Source organism: Rhinolophus sinicus, linkage group LG12 (assembly GCF_036562045.2).
Source record: "Rhinolophus sinicus isolate RSC01 linkage group LG12, ASM3656204v1, whole genome shotgun sequence".
Taxonomy (NCBI): Eukaryota; Metazoa; Chordata; class Mammalia; order Chiroptera; family Rhinolophidae; genus Rhinolophus; species Rhinolophus sinicus.
In genome coordinates, this window is record NC_133761.1 from 53,673,231 (window position 1) to 53,693,698 (window position 20,468).

The 20,468-nt window shown below is 33.5% G+C and overlaps 1 protein-coding gene across 1 annotated transcript in view; it reads right to left on the bottom strand.

Moving 5' to 3' along the window:
- AHCTF1 (AT-hook containing transcription factor 1) overlaps positions 1 to 20,468 on the bottom strand; it is a 60,007-nt gene that overhangs the window by 5,447 nt on the left and 34,092 nt on the right. Inside the window, exons 13-27 of the mRNA XM_074316326.1 lie at positions 17,586 to 17,676; positions 16,063 to 16,152; positions 14,205 to 14,345; positions 13,450 to 13,554; positions 12,556 to 12,649; positions 10,774 to 10,897; positions 10,555 to 10,611; positions 9,574 to 9,720; positions 8,829 to 9,016; positions 4,762 to 4,906; positions 4,554 to 4,682; positions 3,670 to 3,820; positions 3,075 to 3,225; positions 2,653 to 2,757; positions 535 to 727 (exon numbers count right to left, since the gene is read on the bottom strand). Coding sequence (XP_074172427.1) covers positions 535 to 727; positions 2,653 to 2,757; positions 3,075 to 3,225; positions 3,670 to 3,820; positions 4,554 to 4,682; positions 4,762 to 4,906; positions 8,829 to 9,016; positions 9,574 to 9,720; positions 10,555 to 10,611; positions 10,774 to 10,897; positions 12,556 to 12,649; positions 13,450 to 13,554; positions 14,205 to 14,345; positions 16,063 to 16,152; positions 17,586 to 17,676 — 1,911 coding nt within the window. The remainder of the gene's footprint in view (positions 1 to 534; positions 728 to 2,652; positions 2,758 to 3,074; positions 3,226 to 3,669; positions 3,821 to 4,553; positions 4,683 to 4,761; positions 4,907 to 8,828; positions 9,017 to 9,573; positions 9,721 to 10,554; positions 10,612 to 10,773; positions 10,898 to 12,555; positions 12,650 to 13,449; positions 13,555 to 14,204; positions 14,346 to 16,062; positions 16,153 to 17,585; positions 17,677 to 20,468) is intronic.

Below are 20,468 nucleotides of genomic sequence, written 5' to 3' on the forward strand. Positions count from 1 at the left end.
AAAAAAGGGAAGAGAGCTCTAGGATTAAAGCTAGAACACTGGACAAGGAGCTAGGGAATAACATGTGTAAAAAACATTTTGACAATGGGAAGATAAAAGACCACTGTCACCAGTCATGTTTTGTGGTTTCTCAGAGGATAATTTATCAGAGATGGTGGAGGCTATTTAAAGACAGATAGATAGCTGATAGTAGGAAGGAGTATCAGTTTATAGTTCCATCACACGAGTCAGAAAATTAAAATAAACAAACCTAAGAATTAAAAAGCATTTGATGGAAGCAGTAACAGTGAAATGGTATCAGAAATGGAATTTAAAAAATAAAAGCAGGATACAGGCCAATTTATAATGACCACACAGAGTCTTGCATTACTTTCAGGACAATATAATTGTGAACTTTAAGAATAATGGCAGTTAACCATAAAGAGTAAATTTAGTCAAGTCTATTTAAGGTATCAATTATAAATAGCTTATTTCTCTCTGCTACTGGAAAAATAAGAACTTCCTAGCTTCACATGAATGCTACGTAATACTCACCTTAACCACAAGAGGAGTTTCAAGTAAATGTAATTCTGAAGCTCTGGAGGCGTTTTGATGTGATCCTTTTAATTGTGAACTTACTGGCAATGAACTGGAGGTTAAGTATGAAGGAGAACTTGTGGGGGTTTGCTGAATAAACCCCAAACACTGAGAAAGCTGGGGAACAGGATGAACAACCAAATCCAGCAGTCTGTAATCAGAATATATATATGAATAGAAAAATGATGGTAACTTATTTGAGTTATTATACTAAAGAAACAAAAGAATTTAATACCCATTTAATTACTCAGATTTCTATATTCACTGGTAAGTATGATAAATACATGGAATATAAATATGAATGCAGTCAAGTATATTAATGAAATGCATTCGTTTAAAATGTCAAAATTAATTCAGTAGCAGAAAAGAATTAGGAATTCTAGATAACTATATATGTATGTATATAAAGAGCTTTGGTCTTCCTCCTTCCCTTTTACCAATATTTACTGAGCCCCAATAAGTGCCAGGCATTTATTTTCAAAGATAAACTGCTAACGATCTAAAATACAAAGAAAAAAATGGCAATATTTCCCCAGTAATCCATTTGCTACCATTTATTTTCATCAACATGTAAAAATTCCTTTCAAATACATGTGATGTACATAATGAATACTGGTTTATTTTACCTTTACGGTTCTCATCACAATAAAGACTAGATTGACCAACAAAAAAAAAAGTTTTTTTTTCAAATTAATGAGGTTAGTGACAAAAATGGAATCTCAAGATTCTACGAAATGGTTTTCTGTAATATCCTAGACCAAGTTCATATCAAATGATAAGAGGATCTCACTGATGACTTGCATTAAGCAGGCATAGTCCAAATAGCATAAAAACTTAATTTACAAATAAATAATTTAAACTTGAAAGTGAAAATTTCAGGTTACGTTTGTCGTGGACCACAGGGTCACTCCTCTTTTCCCAATTTCCTAACAAATAGTCTATTTTATGGTTATATGGTCTACTGATAAAAACACCACCTTTTTACCACCCCAAAGTGAGAATAACCAGAAAAGTGCAGCGTGTTTTGGTGCCCAGAAATAAAAACTTCCAGTTGCCGTGCCTTCCCTGTCATTCTGACCTTTATGTTCAGATGAGATTTTTGAAATTAGAGGTGGGAGACCAACAGAGACAATAGGTGCTTTAAGAACTAATCTGTGACCCACTGGGGACATATTTATAGGAAGTATTTTCTTAATACAGGGTCTTCCTTACTTGTTATTCTGTACTAAGCAAAGCTTTGAGATTTTCATTAAACCAAGGTTATTCAATCAGGCTGCTACACATTTTTTTCTCTTTTGTCTGTGCTAATTCTTCTGTTCCTTCTCTGTCTCATTTGTATTTAAATTTTGTATATGTAAACTGTTTGCTCACTTTTATATCGAGCTATCCCAAATAGATAGTTTGTTAAATGCCTTGCATTGTACCAACGTTTATGATTAAGGTGCCTATTTATGAATGATTGTTTCTCAAAAGCAGGGCCTGTGCAACAAATGGCACTGGTACTTACGGAGTAAAAGCCAAATTCTTACACTAACAAAACTTGATATGTTAGAGTTATACTAAAAAAAAAAAAAAATCTATCAAGAAAAAAATTTCTAGTTATGACATTTTCTAAAGAAAATGTTAATTATGGCATTAGGTCTTAGGATTTCCTCATCAACTTTTTGACCATGACCCAAATAAGGATGCGTTTTAGATCATACACAAAACATGAATTACATAAAACAGCACTTAACCTTACTATGTTAAGTGCTGACTGATATTATCCTCTTCTATTTCATTGAAAGAAATGCTAGTCACAATCCATTAAATTCAATTTAATAGTTAATTTTGCTAATGATTTTAAAACAAAGTTTTTTTCTTTAAGCAGTCTGAAATCATTAAGCAAAAATTCTAAGTAGTCTACCAGCCAATGTAAAATTTACTAAAATTACTACTGCTACATTTTTAAAAAGCAAGCATTAAAAACTCATTTAAGAAGTTAAAACAGTATTTGTAAAATTTTAAAGATAAATTAAAAATTATAGTGTAATATCCATCATTGTGTCTTTAAAAAATGATGTAATAAATTATTACCTTGAAACTTTTTGTGCTGCTTTTGAAATTGGTGTTCCAACAAATGCTCCAGGCAGCTCCGGATCAGGGAGAGAATATACTACAGAAGATGGTTCTATTTTAGGACTACAAAGAAAATAAAAATGAAACTTTTGATTATATGTCACAAGGAACATTAAATTAAAACTGCTTTAAAAAGATGGGTTTAGATGGGAAAGGACAGGCTTTTCTTACTTTGTACATTTCTGTTTATTTACAAATAACAATGAACACATTTACTTTTAAAGACAACAAAACATTCTTCTTGTAAGAAAAGCAGCCAACATAGAGTTTTTCCTTTTTACAGACACCAATATACTCTAAGGCTGTCCTGTTTATTGAATGCTGCCAATACCCAGGAGATGAACAAGTAGTAGGAGTATAAAAGGGAGAAGAAAACGTACCTATTGTAGGCTAAGATGCTATTTTTAGGTTCACTGCTTGACCAAACCTCTCCAATTTTAGACAACACATTACTGATGAAAGTAGATCTTGTTAACACAGTCCCTATCACAGCTTGCTTTGGAACTGCTGATAATGGTTTGGGCCGAGGAACTATAAAATGAAAAATGTAGGATTTAATTTCATCTCTAACACCAGGATTTTAATAGAACATTAATATAAGAGTGACTGGAACACACATCACAAGATAAGAGTAGTTAAAATCATACGTGGTTTAACACCACCTATGTAGAAATGTAACAATTTGGGCTTTTAGAAGATGATGAAAAATTATTCTACATCTTCTCTAGAAGTTGGACAGGAGTCTTCAAATGAAATAAAAAAGTTCTTCCATTCTGTAGTAAATTACTAACTAAACTAAAAACTTCCAAGAAAGCCTTACATTTCTTGGGGTAGAGAGGCCAGTAAAAAAAGTACTACTGTGATGAATCAAAGCAAAAGTGAGCTAAAATATAAGACAACGACGGTTGCAGAAGGTAATCATTCAATCTCTTCTCTAGCTAATAATTTATGACATGTTTTTCAATGAAATCTTACCTTCTCGAAGAACTGATGATGCTGGCAGACGGTAAGGCTTAGCTCGCTCAATGGCTAATTTTCGCTGGACTCTAGGAAGGATTTTCCCATATTGGTCTAATATAGAATTTCGAGCCACTGCTCTCTCCCGTAAACGAGGATCACAATTATTCTATTGAACATATCATAACTGGTAAAAATTTAATCTTCAAAAATGTTAGGTACTATGTTTATATATTTACCATTTAAAATATAATTATTAATACGCCAAAAATATCTTCTTCCTCTCTACCCATCCATTCTTCCAAACCAAGGACCTCATACACACACCTAATTGCCTTACCACTCAATCCTTACCCATCAATAAACTCCAAGTCTCTCCTATCCAGCCTCGATTCTTCACAACTAATAAAAACAACGGTTATCATGTACTATGGTTCTACATGTAAGTATGTCAGTTTAACACCTACGTGAGACATCACACACAGCTCTATGCATCCCCACAAAGACATACTGTCATTTCACACATGAGGAAACAAGGGCTCTGAGAGTATGTCCCAAGCACACAGAGCAAATTAAGAAGCAGTCTGACCCCTGAAGTCCATGCTCTTTGCATTACATAATTTCTACTGCTGTCCGCTACCTCTGCCTCTCATTTTACCCGAGAAAAGTGGTTAGTCTGGCAAGATTGTAGGCAGATATCTAAAGAAAAATGGCATATATAGAAAAATTAGATAGGCAATAATATCCTGTTTCTAATTCTGCTATAGAAGGTAAGAGGATTCTCCTAGCTAAAATTTATATAAAGCCCAGTGTTTACCAAACTACAAGCTCTAACATAACAAAGTCATCAGTTTTCCTTAGCCACTTGACCCTCCTCCCGCCTTGATGAAATGAGTTTATACCATAACAGTCTTCAGTGTTTGGTTCAGCTTCAAGGCAGGGATGTAATTGGCACGCTGCAAATGGTGAACTAAAAGGAATTCGTGATTCTGAACACTGGTACTGGACTGCAAAAATCTCACCAAACACTCCTAGGAAGAACATAATAGATTTGTAAGCTACTAACGTATCCTGAATTTCTGACAAGTTTACACATGGATCAGTTATTACCTGCTCAGTGTCTGTAAATGGTAACTTTAGTAAATCCTCCATTAAGCCCATTTCCTGACAGACTTCATACGTGTGTTTTAGTAAGTCCTCTATATTCAACCTATTAGAATGTTGTCGCAGTAAACACCAGGCCTCAATAATGCACCTGAAATCAATATTTATCAGTTTTAGAAAAACTATTTAAAATGTTCAAAACAAGTAATCCATCTGAAAAATCTCAAAGACACTTTGTACATGTAATATTATTTAAATTTTTATTGACTACTAATCACTGCATAATGAAGTTTGCTAATGTCAACAAGAAGACTAGGCATCTTTAAAGACTTGATTTTATGCTGTTCTGTTATCATTATTTAAGTGTAAAACAGGCAATCAAAATGAGTGCACAAAAGTTCAAGAAGACAAAAATGAATGTGGTCTGGATAGAACTGAAAGATTAGTATGGTGTGACAAAGTCAGGCTCCTAAGGAAATGACAGCAGATTAGATCAATGGTAGAGTAGATGATGCAAAGATGCAATCAGCTATTTAGAAGATATGGTAGCAGAAAACACCCAATCAGAACAGCAAAAAGAATCCAAAAAACAAAAAATAAGGATAGTTTAAAGGAACTCTGGAATAACATCAAGTACCAACATTTGCATCACTCGGGTACCAGAATGAGGAGAGCAAGAAACTGAAAACCTATTTGAAGAAATAACAACAGAAAACTTCCCTAACCAGTGAAGGAAAGAAATAAGACATACATCTCAGGAAGTGCAGAGTCCAAACTAAGATGAACCCAAACAGGCCCACACCAATACACATCATAATTAAAATGTCAAAGTTTAAAGACAATGAAAGAATCTTCAAAGCAGTAAGAAAAAGCAGTTAGTTACCTACAAGGGAGCTTCCATAAGACTGTCAGCTGATTTCTCAACAGAAACTACGCAGGCCAGAAGGGACTAGCACCAAATATTCAAAGTGACGAAAAGGAACGACCTACAACCAGGACTACTCTACCCAGCAAAGCTATCGTTTAGAATCGAAGGACAGATAAAGAGCTTCCCAGACAAGAAAAGGCTAAAGGAGATCATCACCACCAAATCAGTATTACCGTGTTTCCCCGAAAATAAGACTTAGCCAGACAATCAGCTCTAACGCAACTTTTGGAGCAAAAATTAATATAAGACCTGGTCTTATTTTACTATAAGACTGGGATAATATGATATGATATGATATGATATGATATGATATGATATATGATACCCGGTCTTATTTTACTATAAGACCTGGTCTTACACTAATTTTTGCTCCAAAAGACGCATTAGAGCTGATTATCCAGCTAGGTCTTATTTTCGGGGAAATATAGTACAAGGAATCTTAGAGGAAATTCTTTAAGGTGAAAAAAATATGAAAAATATGAATAAAATGGCAATAACTATGTATCTATCAACAATTACTTTTAATGTAAATGGGTTAAATGTAATCAATAGACATAGGATGGCTGAATGGATAAGAAAACAAGACCTTTACATATGCTGCCTACAAGAGACTCACTTCAGAGCAAAAGACACACAGATAAAAAAGGGATGGAAAAAGATATTTCATGAAATTGGAAACAAAAAATAAAAAAGCTGGGATAGACTTCAAAACAAAGGCTATATAACAAGAGACAAAGGACCCAGTAATCCCACCTCTGGGTATGTATCTGAAGAAACCCAAAACACTACTTGGAAGGAACATGTGCATCCATATGTTCACTGCTGCATTATTTACAACGGTCAAGGTGTGGAGCCAAGCTGGGTGTACATATGGATGAATGGATAAAGGATAAAGAAGAGGTGGTACATACAATGGAATATTACTCAGCCATGAAAAAGAATGAAAGCTTGCCATCTGGAACAACATGGATGGACCTAGAACTGAGTAGAATAAATCAGAAAGAAAAATGCCACACAATTTCACTTATGTGTGGAATCTTAAAGAACAAAATGAACAAACAAAACAGAAACAAACTTATAGCTACAAAGAACATTTTGATGATTGCCAGACACTAGGAGGTTTGGGGGGATGGGTGAAAGGATGGAAGGAATTAAGAAGTACAAATTGGTAGTTATAAAATAGTCATGGGGATATACGCTATAGCATAGGGAATATAGTCAATAATATTGTAATAACTATGTATTGTGTCAGATGGGTACTAGATTTATTGGGGTGATCACTTCCTAAGTTACATATGTCTAATCATTATGTTGTACACCTGAAACTAATATAATATGTTAACTGTAAGTGAAAAATGAAAACAATATTTTAAAAAATAGCAAGTAGGTAGGAATATCAGGGAATGAATTTTCTTAAAAAAAAAAAAAAAAAAATTCCTAATTCTAAGTCAATACGTAATTTTGCTTTTATGGGAATCTTAGTAAAAAAGCTTTAGCTATAGTTTTGTGTTTTTTTTAAATAATAATACTGAAATAAAGACTGGTAAATAAATGACATGTATAATAAACAGAATATGTGAACAAAATTACAACAATTAGTGTAATGAAATGCATCTGAGGAAATTTTGGCAGCACTGTCCCAGAGTTCCTGTAGATAAAAAGTTCCTCATGGAAGCAAATGGCACCCACTGTGGGCAGGTCGGGGCCATCTGTTATATTGCATAGACTCAGACCAAGAACCTAAATAAGTAAAATATTCAGTGGTATTCCCTAAAAAATTTGTATCTGAATTACTTTGCACTTTTTTTTCTACCAGGAAAAGGCATGACAGTGTGGTAATTATAGTCCAAGTGTCTCGGGGGGTAATTTTTTAACTAAGTCAAAAATCTGGGCATATTAAAATGAGCATGTTTTGTAGAAAGAAAAATAAATAATCAGGATAAATGATTACCTCACCATTAATTATAAAAACCATATAAAGGAACAGATGAAGCAGGTATAACAAAATCTTGTATGTGAATTTGATTCAGGATGGGTGTATGGAACCTTCATTACGTTCTTTTATTTTTATATACAGAAATCTACTTTTAAAAATGCTATGACAAAATTTCAGATGTATCAAAAATGGTAAAGCAAAAACCATAAAAGTGACAGTAAAAAACTTGAGTATTAAAAAAATATATATTCAAGTGAAAAGACAAAAAATCATAAAAATATTGATAATTCTGACTTCATAAAAAGAATTTTAAGCATATCAAAATACATTATAAAGCAAAGTCAAATGACAAATTAAAACAAAAATATTTCAAAGGGTTAATATCCATAATATATAAAGTACACTTACAAATCAGTAAGAATAATTCCAACAACACAGAAAAACTATGGGCAGGTCACAAAGAAGAAATAGCTCTTTAAGAAGGATGCATTCTCTTATTATAGTGAGACCAATAACTAGACCATTACATTTTAAATCATGCCATTTAACTTGTCACAGATAATATAGATGCCAAATATAATAATTACAGCAATATATGTATTGCTATAATATAAATGGCAAATATATGATTAGAGAATACTAAAATATTGCAAAGGGAAGAAAGAAGCAATATAAAGATATCACGTGCTCAAATCTTGTTAAATTATTAAGATATGAAACCTGGTATTTTCTTAATTTAAACAGATGCTTCAAGATTTCTTTCTGAATCTCCATCAAATGCAAAGAATTGCAAAACCCAAGCAACAAAAATTTAAAAAAATATCAGCGTACCATCATTGGAATATACCCTCAAAGAATATAATTATCAACTCAACACAGCTTCATTCTTCCTCTATATTTCTGGCCCCTTTTCAGCATCCTCAAACATCAATTATCTATGCAGGAGACTACTGATACTACCAATTAGCAACAGATATAATTTCAAACCTCAGTTTGGTTTCCTTTCACTCAAGGTGCTTCTTATTCATCTTATTCTAGATAAGATGAATGTTTATTCTACGTTTTTTCTTAAGGTTGAAAGATAAGGAATCCCAAGACTATTATGTAACGCGACAAAAGCAAAATATTATATATTACTACTGTCTATTTCATCAATTCCACCTTATTAACATATGATTAAGAGTTTGTACTTGCAAAATATGTACTTACCTATTAAAAAGCAAAACAGTGAGGTGAAGGATAATATCACTATCACTGGACACTGCTGGCTTCATGGTCTGAATGTATCTGAGGGCTTGTCTGTGCTCACCCTGACTCATGAAGGCTTGAATAATCTTTGAATGTTGCCATAGCACAGGTTTTGCAGTAGCTGGGTGAAACAGAATATCCAAACCGCTCTGCAAAATTGACAGAAAATTGGTGAATACAAATATAATGCTCTGCATTTAGACCAAGTAGCTAACCTTTAAGTCAGGGAATAATAAAGCCACAAAAATCAAGACTAAAACCAGTTTAAGTATAAACTGAAAAGATCTACTTTATTCTGTGGTATATTTTAAATGCAAGCCTTACCAAAAGCCTCATACTTTTGAGACCTTGTTAAGCTATTATATAAAATCTTTCCATCATCAATTATCAATGTCAAATCCTGCCTTCTATGGGCCCAACACACCAAACCTATCTCTCACATAACAGTTACCGTACTTGTACTATTAGTAACTGTTTGCCGTTTGTTTTCTTCTTGAGAAAAAAGAAACCTGAGGTGCTGAGTTGTTTTATATTTGTATTCTTACTGCCTAAGATAGTGCTTCGTGAAAGTACTGATTAACCTGACTCCTTCAAGTGTCTCTAGATGTAGACTGTGTCATCTTTAATATGAAATGTAATCCAATTCTGTACTGTTTTCTCAAATCCTACTAGTTTATGAAAGTTCACATTCTAAGGGCAGACTTACCTCAGAGTCATTATGATCTATCAGCCAAAACCCTTGAGTAAGTTTAACCTGGTCCCAAGAAATGGCAAAGGCAGTTGAAAATGATTCAATGCAAGTATCTGTTTTGTTTGGGAAGGAATATATAATATCAAGTAGCAAATAAATGGTCTTTAAAAAAGAGGATTAAGGACAATAAACAAAAAGAAAAACTTCTACATATGTATTTATACATATAAATACATATATTTATATATAAAACTTCTACATATATATTTTATAACAGAACATAGCAGAAAAGAGGCTTGAGAGACTTTAGCGTGCAGAAAATCATTATGACTATCCAGCTATAGAAGTAGTTTTATTGCCTGTGGTACTGCCAACCCTACAACCAACCTCATGTATTCTCAGCAGTAAGTACCACCACAAAGGAGGTGAACTAAAGCACACTTTCTTCATGAATTCAGTAGCTCAGCAAATTTTATAAACAAAGCTACAGACAAAATTCCAGTTATTCAGCAAAACCTGGTATCTTAAGCAAACATGTCATGCATATTATAAATTATGAATGGAACTATACACATTTAGATTAATAACTGACATTAGTAAAAAAAAAAATCTTACTGCAAAGACCTCAGGGCTCAATACAATGTCTAAGGCAATATAATGTATTCAGATTTAGCACATAAGTTAACCTCATTGAGAATGACTACTTGCCAACGATGTTTTAGAACAGTTATTCTTAACTTTGGGAGTATCTCAGACACATCTGAAAATTTAATGAAAGCTATGGACCCTGTCCTAGAAAAATAAAACAAAACTTTGCATAGTTTCTGGTTAAGCATAGATCATCAAAACACAATCAACAGATCCAAGGTTAAGAACCCTTCCTTTAAAAAGAATTCAAATGTGAAATCAAGATTAGATTAGATGTATAAGGTTCTTACTATGAAATTCAAAAATTTTGGTAATACATGAATTATTTGGTAAAATATTGAAGGATACAATAGCATGTTTGTCCGCTTCAGTAATGTTGTCTAGTAGATATATGTCAAGTAGTGCCTATAAAAGAGATTAAAAATTCAGTGTTTTATATACTCAATTCATTCATGCTCCTTGTTTTTCCCAAGCCTGTGCCAGGTATTAAAAATATAGCTAAGCATACCTCCCCTCTCCCCCAACTTTGTGGAGTCCTTAAGTGATATCATGCTATTGCAAACCTACATGTAGACTAGTGGGAGGATATTTTCCTGTGCTTCCTTCTTCCCGTTTCCACAATTTCTCAACTCTATCTCCTAACCGAGAAACCATCTCATCAATCATCAAGCAATCAGGGTTCCACTTCCCTCTGCAATAAGAGCAAAATTAAGGATTATTTAATATTAGTGGTGATTATTATCAAAACAATAAGCATTAAACTCTTAAAGTAATGATCCCAACTATTAAAGGGAGAAGAGACTAGGACTGCATTTAGCATTATGAGAACCCCAGACATCAAGGGGAGTTAGTTAGACAAAGCCTGAAGCCTCAAGTTCGGTTATCAGCAAGCCAGTCAGTGAAGGTCAGGTCCCAGGGAAGAATGTGGTCGAGCTAGCCAAATGCCTGAGGTTATTCTATTTTTTTACTATCTTGAGCAAACTACCAAAGGGCATGGAAGCCCAGTATAGTTAATACTGCAGCTCAAGTCAAAGAGCTATAGTTTCATTTTCATCACCTGGTTAGTCTCTTAACCTCGGTGATTCCTTCAAAAATATATTACTGAGCACTACAAGGTGCCAAGCAGATATTGTCCCCATTTCAATGTCTAATATTAACACGTTGCATATGGATCACGAGAATCTTCATGAAGGATTTAAACCCCGCCGTACGCAACGTGTTAACAGCAACAGCAGTTATTACTTACTGAGCTTTTCCTATGAGTCAAGTACTGTAAGAGGTGCTCTGCATATATTATTATTTAGTCTTTATACTGACTTTATAATTTGTGACAAATAGGATTAGAAAGTTTAGCAAACCCGCTCAATGACATACACTTAATAAGGTCCATGCTCACTATCCTAATTAGTTATTCTAAAGCACTGGATCCCAAAACTTGTCATGCACCAAAAGTACAGCTGGCACAGCATTTTCAATACGGTCTTTAGGTGATTCTGACACAAGCATCCTGAAATCAATCAATGTTTGTGATTCATGGCTCTAAATGTTGTATGTTGCTCTACAATTCTTTCATTCCAACTTGAAGAAGACTATATACACCAGAGGTAGGGCCAAGGCTCCAAACACTACTTTTTCTTCTTCTATTTTTTTATTTCAAAGGAGCTAACTTAGGCTAACATTCATGTATTTAAAAAAAGAGAGACAGATAAAAGAAATGAGAAAAAAACAACAAAAAAAACAGTAGAAAGTGGTCCAAGTGCTGAAATCCAACCGTTAATGGAAAGAATATAAAATAACTAGTGATATGTTTTATGCTTTTTTTCTTTTTAAATTTTTATTGGGGAATATTGGGGAACACTGAGTTTCTCCAGGGCCCATCAGCTCCAAGTCGTTGTCCTTCAATCTAGTTGTGGAGGGCGCAGCCCACCATCCCATGCAGGAATCGAACCGGCAACCTTGTTGAGAGTTCGCACTCTAACCAACTGAGGCATTGGGCCGCCCGTTTTAAGCTTTTTTGATAAATAGTACCTTCTAGTCTTTTTGAATAAGAATTCTCAGAAAAAATACATGCTTAAATTATAGAATCTAATAAATCAATCAAGATGAATAGTTTTATATAGGAAATAATGAATAGCTATGCTCAAGTTCTGTAATAAAAGTGTAACCATCAGGTCAAGGCAAACATTACAACTATAAATAGTAAAGCTGGTAACAAATTCTGATACTTTCTGAGAACCCCACCATTTAATCATTTTGTAACATGATGAATTCTGTTGTATCTCGGAAAGCTTTGACTTCTTACAGAAGAAATTTTTACAATGTTTTTTGAAGATTCGGGATGTACTATACCTTGATAAATGCTCACACTTCTGTCGACGACTGGTGTAGTAGTTCTGAATTACAGGGTAGTTGTAGCATAACCGTGACAACATCACAGCATCATCTAGATTTATTTTAAGAGTTGGAAAAAAAGCTAGTAATGTTTCCAAAATATCCCAACAATAGTTAGGTTATACATACTGATATTTTACTAATTTTATATTTTTGTTTAATTTACAGGCTTCCTAAATTTAAGTAATAAAAGAGTACTACACACCCCTTTATTAATAGATGCACACATGAGAAATCGAGTCTCTCATGAATGTCTGTAAAAAGGTTACTAAGAGAATTATGAAAGAATAAGGTTAAAAGAAATTACGCACAGTGGCAGAAGCACATTTAAATAAAATCTAATGTATTTCCTGGAGATGCAAGAAGTTAGAGGCTTTAAAAGTGTGCTTAAATAAATACAGTAAATGTGAAATTCTCTAATTCTTGGTATTGGCATGAATTATTAGATAAAAGGAGGTATTTAAATGATGGCAAATAAAATTAGTTAATAACCATACTAAAAGAACCCATACAGATAAAAAGGACTGGAAAATTAGATTATAAAACCCATCGTTCCATGGACCTAAATTTTAGCTGGTGATATCACTGAATGAACTGTCAGAAGCCATGTTTTGTCAAATATTCTTTCCTTCTAAATGTTAGTCAATCCAATAAACATGTATGGAACACCTGTGTATCAGGTAGGGGGTGAGGCACTGAAGATACAAAGTAAGGAAGAATGTAAGAAAAGAAGATAAGAAGAAAACATAAGTGAGGTGGTGGAAGAAAGGAAACCCGAAACATTAGAACAACAAAATTATAAAGATTCAAGAATGTTTCAATTAATATTTACAGATTAAATAAATATTTTACCTAAGCCCTCTGGTAAAAGCCCAGAATGAGAGAACCAAAGAACCACTTGCGCATATTGACAGATGAGCTGGGAAACCATATACTTATTGGTTAAGTCCATAACATCTGTAAAAAAAGAGTTAAACATCAGTAGTTTAACTTTCAATTTATCAACCACAAATGAAAAATCAAGACACTCAAAAGTTTTCAAAAAACTAATCACTTGGTGATTTTTTTATGAGTGTGTTATTTTTTTAACAAACTTTGCTTGAACAAGTAATCTTCAAAATGCAAAAATAAATAATTCACTGATTAAAGTAGACAATTTAGGTAAACATGCTCTATCTTAGCTACACTTCCATTTAGTTAATTTCAGAAGTCAAATTTATACAAACTACATAGTATCATTAATATAGGTTGTTCCACACCAGGTCTTTAAATGAAATTAACGGTTTTGTTTAAATGGTAAAACAGAGGGAAAAAATTACAATGACCTCTGTGAATAAAAACTTGTAATTTAAAATTTGAAATTCTGCTGGAAATACACTATTTTAACAGTCATTAAGTTTAACTTCCAAATTTCCCAAGCTTATTTGAGCATGGGCTCATAGTACATGTAATAACATTCTGTGGCTTTTCATAAAAAAAACCCCAGCATTTGAGAAATAATGGCCTCTTTGCACAACGATCCATCTAAGATATAGGCAATTTCTTCTTTCTTGAAGAAGTGAAATTTAATAAAACAATCATTTATACAAGACAAACAGTACACACACCTCTTTCAGTGATCTCTTCGGCCATAGCTACAAAACAGCTTAAGACTGTATTAAGATTGCTGAGAAGCAAATGGCACTGCTGGACAGACTGCATAGTTTGTGGATCAATGAAACGACACGAACCATCAAATAATGGCGTACCTTTCAAGGATAAAATACATGATTAGTTTCAACACAGTAAAATTGAGTTAATTAAATTCACAAATGCAAAATTTCTCAAATTCCTATTTGAGAAATTCTTCCATACATTATGAGATTTACAAAGACAAAATTGAAATAGCAAATACCCTCAAGGAAACTAAAAGCGCTGATACAAATAACTATTTTTAAAAAATGTAGATTGAGGTAAGTAGTGTGTGAGCACAGAGGAAGGTGATAAGAGATACAACTTCAGATTCACTAGAAATCAGTTATAGTCATTAAATGCTTCTCTTTCAAATAAATCTTTTATATTAGATCTTTTATGTACCATGTTGTTTTGCAATTAATATTTTCTAAGAATTTTTTTTTACACTTCCAGTCTTCAAAAGTGAAACATTAAAATCAAGACTCAGATAAAGACTTATTACAATAGAATTATAGGCATGTTATAATTCACTGTAGACTCAGTTGTCCTTTCATTTCCAATTCAAGGTTGAGTTTACAAATGTGGGAAAGGGTATTTAAGTTGGTATTGGTTACATGTTTTTTGATAAGAATTGATTACATTAATATTTAATGTATAATTACATTAATATTGAATGTATAATTGAAAACAAATATCTTCTAAATCCTTTCTCAAATCAAATTATTTGCTTTACCTCCAATGCATTTAAAATACTTATATTGTATTTTAATTATTTCTCATTAAAAAAAAAAATCTCCATTAACCAATAAATCTCAAGGCAGTAATAATGGCTGAGTTATTACCAAGTTCAACCCTGAAAGACCACATTATTATGCTTAAAGAATAATAAAGGCATATAATTTTATAAACTGAGTTGAATTGTCTTTTTTATACAATTTATATAATTGGCCCTGAAAACGTTTTCCTTTAAAAAAAAATACAGTTTTTACTGATTCTGAATTAGCAAGTGTTCCAGACTTCCAACAGTTCTGATTATTGAAATATTTAAAATTATTTACTTCATGTTTGTAATTTTATTAAGCATACCCTAAAAATACTGTAGAATCCCATGTCTTCCTATACAATTTTGTTGGTTTAAAAATCCTCTATGAAGAATAAATCTTTGAAAAACTCCATTTGTTTATTCATAATGACACAATAATAAAAATAAAAACATACTTCTAAATAAACTTAGATTTTACTTTCATGTACAGGGCAACTATGTATTACCTTTAACATTATTTTTTCACTAATTGGGCATAATGGGTTTTTAATATTCACTAGATACCTCAAAACTCAAAGTGTGCAACAGACTAATAAACAAGACTGTCAAGAAGAAAAATGACTGATAATGACATCTCTTAGATGGCAGAGATGATGAGTTTTTACCCTGCTATTAAACTTCTTTATGCTTATAAGTATTTTAAATAAAAAATAAGTAAGAAGAGGAGCTGCTGACGTTAACTGGCATAGTCCCCTTACTCAATCACTAGCATTTTTTGTAAATTAAACCCCTAAGATCAAAAGATACGTAAAGTATAATTCTGAAACTTGCTATTGTGGACATACTGACATGTTGCCAATTTAATAATCTACTGCAAAATCGTGGTCAAAAATAATTTTGTCACTGTAATGTAAAAAAAATTTTCTTCTGGGACTTCTTTAAAGAGTTTACAACTTCAAAATGATCAAAAATTATTGTTATCTACTTTAAAAAATAAATCAAGATTAGTTGTTTAATACAATACTTACACAGTCTGTCAAATTCCTCTTTTGTGAGAATCACTTTATTCCATGTCCATTCAAGAACAAAGCGCAAATTAGCAGCAGAATTTGGTTGTTCTTATTTGTAAATATGAAAGAAAAAAAATAAAGAATGATTATTAATTACAAACAAAAAAATGAGTAACTTTTCTGTGGAGAAACCTGACAGAAACCACCCTAACCAAGTGAGCAACATAAAAACCAGTATCAATGTAGACAAATTGGCATCATGTATCCTGAGTGCAGCACACGTTGTACTGCTATGAAACCACAGAATCTGAATCTAACCAGGAGGAAAGAACAGCAAACACAAATTGAAAGGCAGTCTACAAAATAACAGGGTTATATTCTTTTAAAATGTCAATTTTTTGCAAGACAAAGACTTAGGAATTATACCAAATTAAGAGAGATTAAAGACATGACAACTAAATAGAATATATATCCTGGATTAAATTCTGGATTCCCCTTTCCCCTCCCTAAAAATACCACAAAGGACATTATTAGGACAATTAGTGAGATTCCAGTAACGTCTGCAGATTAGATAATTGCATGCATGTTATCAATGTTAATTTTCTTAATTTTTATAGGTATAAAGTGTTTTTTGTTTTTTTTTAATTGGGGAATATTGGGGAACAGTGTGTTTCTCCAGGGTCCATCAGCTTCAAGTCACTGTCCTTCAAGGTAACCTTGTTGAGAGTTGAGAGCATGCACTCTAACCAATGAGCCATCCAGTCACCCCTCCAGCGGGTCAGCTGAATGGCAGCTCTTTGTCTTCAATCTAGTTGTGAAGGACGCAGCTCACTGGCCCATGTGGGAATCGAACCGGCAACCCTGTTGTTCAGAGCTTGAGCTCTAACCAATTAAGCCATCCGGCCACCCCTGCAAAGTGGTTTTATAAGTGAATGTTCTTGTTTTTAGACAGATATAATATTGAAACATTTATGGGTAAAGAAGCATGATCACTTGAGCTTCTTCTCAAATGGTTCAGAACAAAAATGTGTGTGTGTAGTGTTTGTAAAAAAACAAGAGTGATATACACAACTTGGATGAATCCTAGAGAATTTTGCTGAGGAAAAAGAGCCAATCCCAAAAGGTTATATACTGTACAATTCCATTTATGAACATTTTTGAAATGACAAAATCATAGAAATACAGAATAGAGTTGTGATTGCATGGGTTAGGGGTGGGGAAGGGGAGGAGGTGGTGACTGCCCAGGGTTAAGGATGTGGCTGTAAAAGGGCACCATGGGGGACCCTGATTGTGATGCTGTGTTATGTGCTATTATATTAGAAAGTGGCCAGATCTTACCATCGGGGTGAAGGTGGTGGTATGGGGTGAAGGGTACACAGGATCATTCTGTATATTATGCTTTACAACTGTGTTGTAACTGCATGTGAATTTACAAATACGTACTATCTCCAAATGAAGTTTAACTTAAAAAACACCCTAAAACAGTGAACTGATGATTTAAAAAATACGAAAGTAATTTTTGTTAAAACTCATAATCTTACCTTCTGTTATCCACCTTCTGATACATCCAGTCAAAACTCCCAGAGAACTTGTATGGATTGCTGCTGACAATATAGCTTCTAACTGTTCTTCCTAATCCATGTATGAAAAAAAAAAAGGAAAAAAATGAAATAAGAAAGGATATGTGATCACAGACACAGAGGTAGCAAGTTCTAGTTCAGAATACAAAAATTTAAAGGCTTAAAAATCACTGACTCGTTAGGATGGCTATGTACAAGCAGACAGACAATGAGCATTGGTGACGATGTGAAAAAACTGGAACCCTCATACAGTGCTGGTGGGAACGTAACACGTTAAAGCCCACTTTGGAAAACAGTCTGGTAGTTCCTCAAAATCAAAATTACCATACGACCCAGCAATTCTACACCCAGGTACACATCTAAGAGAAATGAAAACACACGTCCACACAAAACTTCTATGAAGCAGCATTATTCATAATAACCCAAAACTGCTCATCAAATGAAGAATGGATAAATAAAATGTGGTATACTGATATAGTGGAGTATCATATAGCCATAAAATGGAATGAAGTACTGATATACGCTACAACATGAATGAACCTTAAAAACCTTAAGCTAAGTCAAAGAAAGGCCATATATTATTTGATTCCATTTATATGAAATGTCTAGAACCAGTAAATCTATAAAGACAAAGCAGATTAGTGGTTATGAAAGGCTTGGGGAGAGGAGGGAAGGAAAGGGGTGACTGCTAATGGGTACAGGGTTTTTTGGGAGGTGATGAAAATGTGGTTATAGGTACACAACTCCATGAGTGCACTAAATACCAGTGAACTTTACACTTAAATAGGTGAATTGTATAATATATGAGTTATACTATATCAATAAAGCTGTTATTTTAAAAATCATTAGTAAAAAAGGTATAAGTCAACAAAGACAAGAAAAAGAGAAGGCATTATGAAATAAGATAGCTCAACAGAATTTTTGAAAAGCAGTTAAGGAACAGAGAAAAGGTGGCTTATTTAGCAGTATGAAGGGAACCATGTCCTCAAGTCCCCACAGAGGGGAACTACAGATGAGAATAGAGTCAGTTTGGCTCTCAGAATCCGATTAGACTGAATTCTTGGAGAAACCAGGTTCAGAGCAAAGTTGGGGGAAAGGGTGGTCAAACATGGGATTGCAAACAGGCAACGGGGTTAAAACTTGGTATATGGAACAGAGAGTCCCACCCGTCTGTTACCCTGCAGCAAAGAACTGTGGAGGCCAGCCTGACAGATCTTTGGAAAAACTGAATGGCCCCGGAAAATATATGGGGTTTCCCTACAGAAATGGTGCACATCCAATCTATCATCCTAAAAGATGCTTCTGAAGGAACTCTACCCACACAAAAGAGAGTTTATAAAATCTGTTACTAACTCACTTTATATATAAACAGATGACTAAGGACCACCAAACATCTGAGGATAACCACTGGCATCAGAAAGACTGAAGTAATAAAAAACGACTTCAGAGAAAACAGAAATAATGCAGGAACCTAAAATGAAACTTTAAACATATATATAGAGGATATTTCATCCATAAAACAGCACAGATTACTATGAAAAAAGAATGATCAAAGAATAATAGCTCATCGAAATTTGAAATTAGATCCAAATTTTTAAAAAATCTAATAGAAAAAAATAAAAGGGAAGAAGAAATCTCCCAGAGAAAGTAGAACCAGAGGCAAAAGAGACAAACAGTGGGAAAGTAAAGATAAGCTAACAGAAGATCAAATGATAGTCAACATTTGCCTGATGGAATTCCACAAAGAGCAAAAACTAAGAAGAAAAAGTTAAGGTTGAGTAAATGATAGCTTAGGCAAGGTTTGTTTGTTTTTTTTAAAAAGGCCACTTGAAAAAGCCAGGAAAAAACAAAAGTTATATAGGGAAAAAATGTTAACATGACTATGTAGTAAGTAATATTTACAGATACAATAATATAAACAGAGGAGAGGAAAGGGAACAGCAAAAAATCTCCTGATGATAATAGTATGGAGTGTTTCTTTTTGTTTCCATTAAATTAAGTATTAAATGCCAAATGTAGGTGTTAAACCATGAGCAACAATATTTACATTTCATCTAATATTTAAAAGGCTTTCTTCAATTTATTATGTTTTGTATCTATAATTATTTAAATCACTCAATTCAAATACTACTTGGGCAGAAACATTTTTTCTTTATCCATGGGAAAATGCCCTAGCATTGATTTACTTTCTTCCAGCATATTTTACTAGCAAATACTGATTTAAAATAAATGTGAATTATGAGCTGTCACCAGGCAACACTATTTATTGTGAGAATGTCTCCTGATTGTTATAATGTATTAGGACTAGGAAAATTGTGAATGGACTATAACTATCCATTGGGAAGTTAAGATTTTGGCTTCCATGACTGAGTCTGAGTCCTATAACTCTTGTTTTGCAGGAAATTGGAAATATCACAATAGGCTTTTATAAGATACCTGTTTCTTTAGAGCAATGTTCTTCAAAACACTGCATCAGAATTACATCCAGGGCTTATTAAAACACAGATTGTTGGGCTCCATACCTGGAGTTTCCGGTTCAGTAGCTCTAGGATAGGATGCAAGAACTTGCATTTCTAACAATTTCCCAGCGAAGCCGATACCAAGGACCACACTTTGCTGCTACAGACCATGAAATTCACCTAAGTCAGTATGGTTTCCACTCATGAGATCTTGTTCTCTTGCATCTATGCTGTTCTCTCTGGGGGCTGGAAAACGGCCCCAAGACTGTTATAACGACTTCTACTCATGACATGCCTGATGCAGCCATATTTTTCCTGTCCTATGTCATTCTTCACAGCTAAGTGAGCCTGGTGCTGGTGCCAAGTTATGGCCTATTGGGTCCTT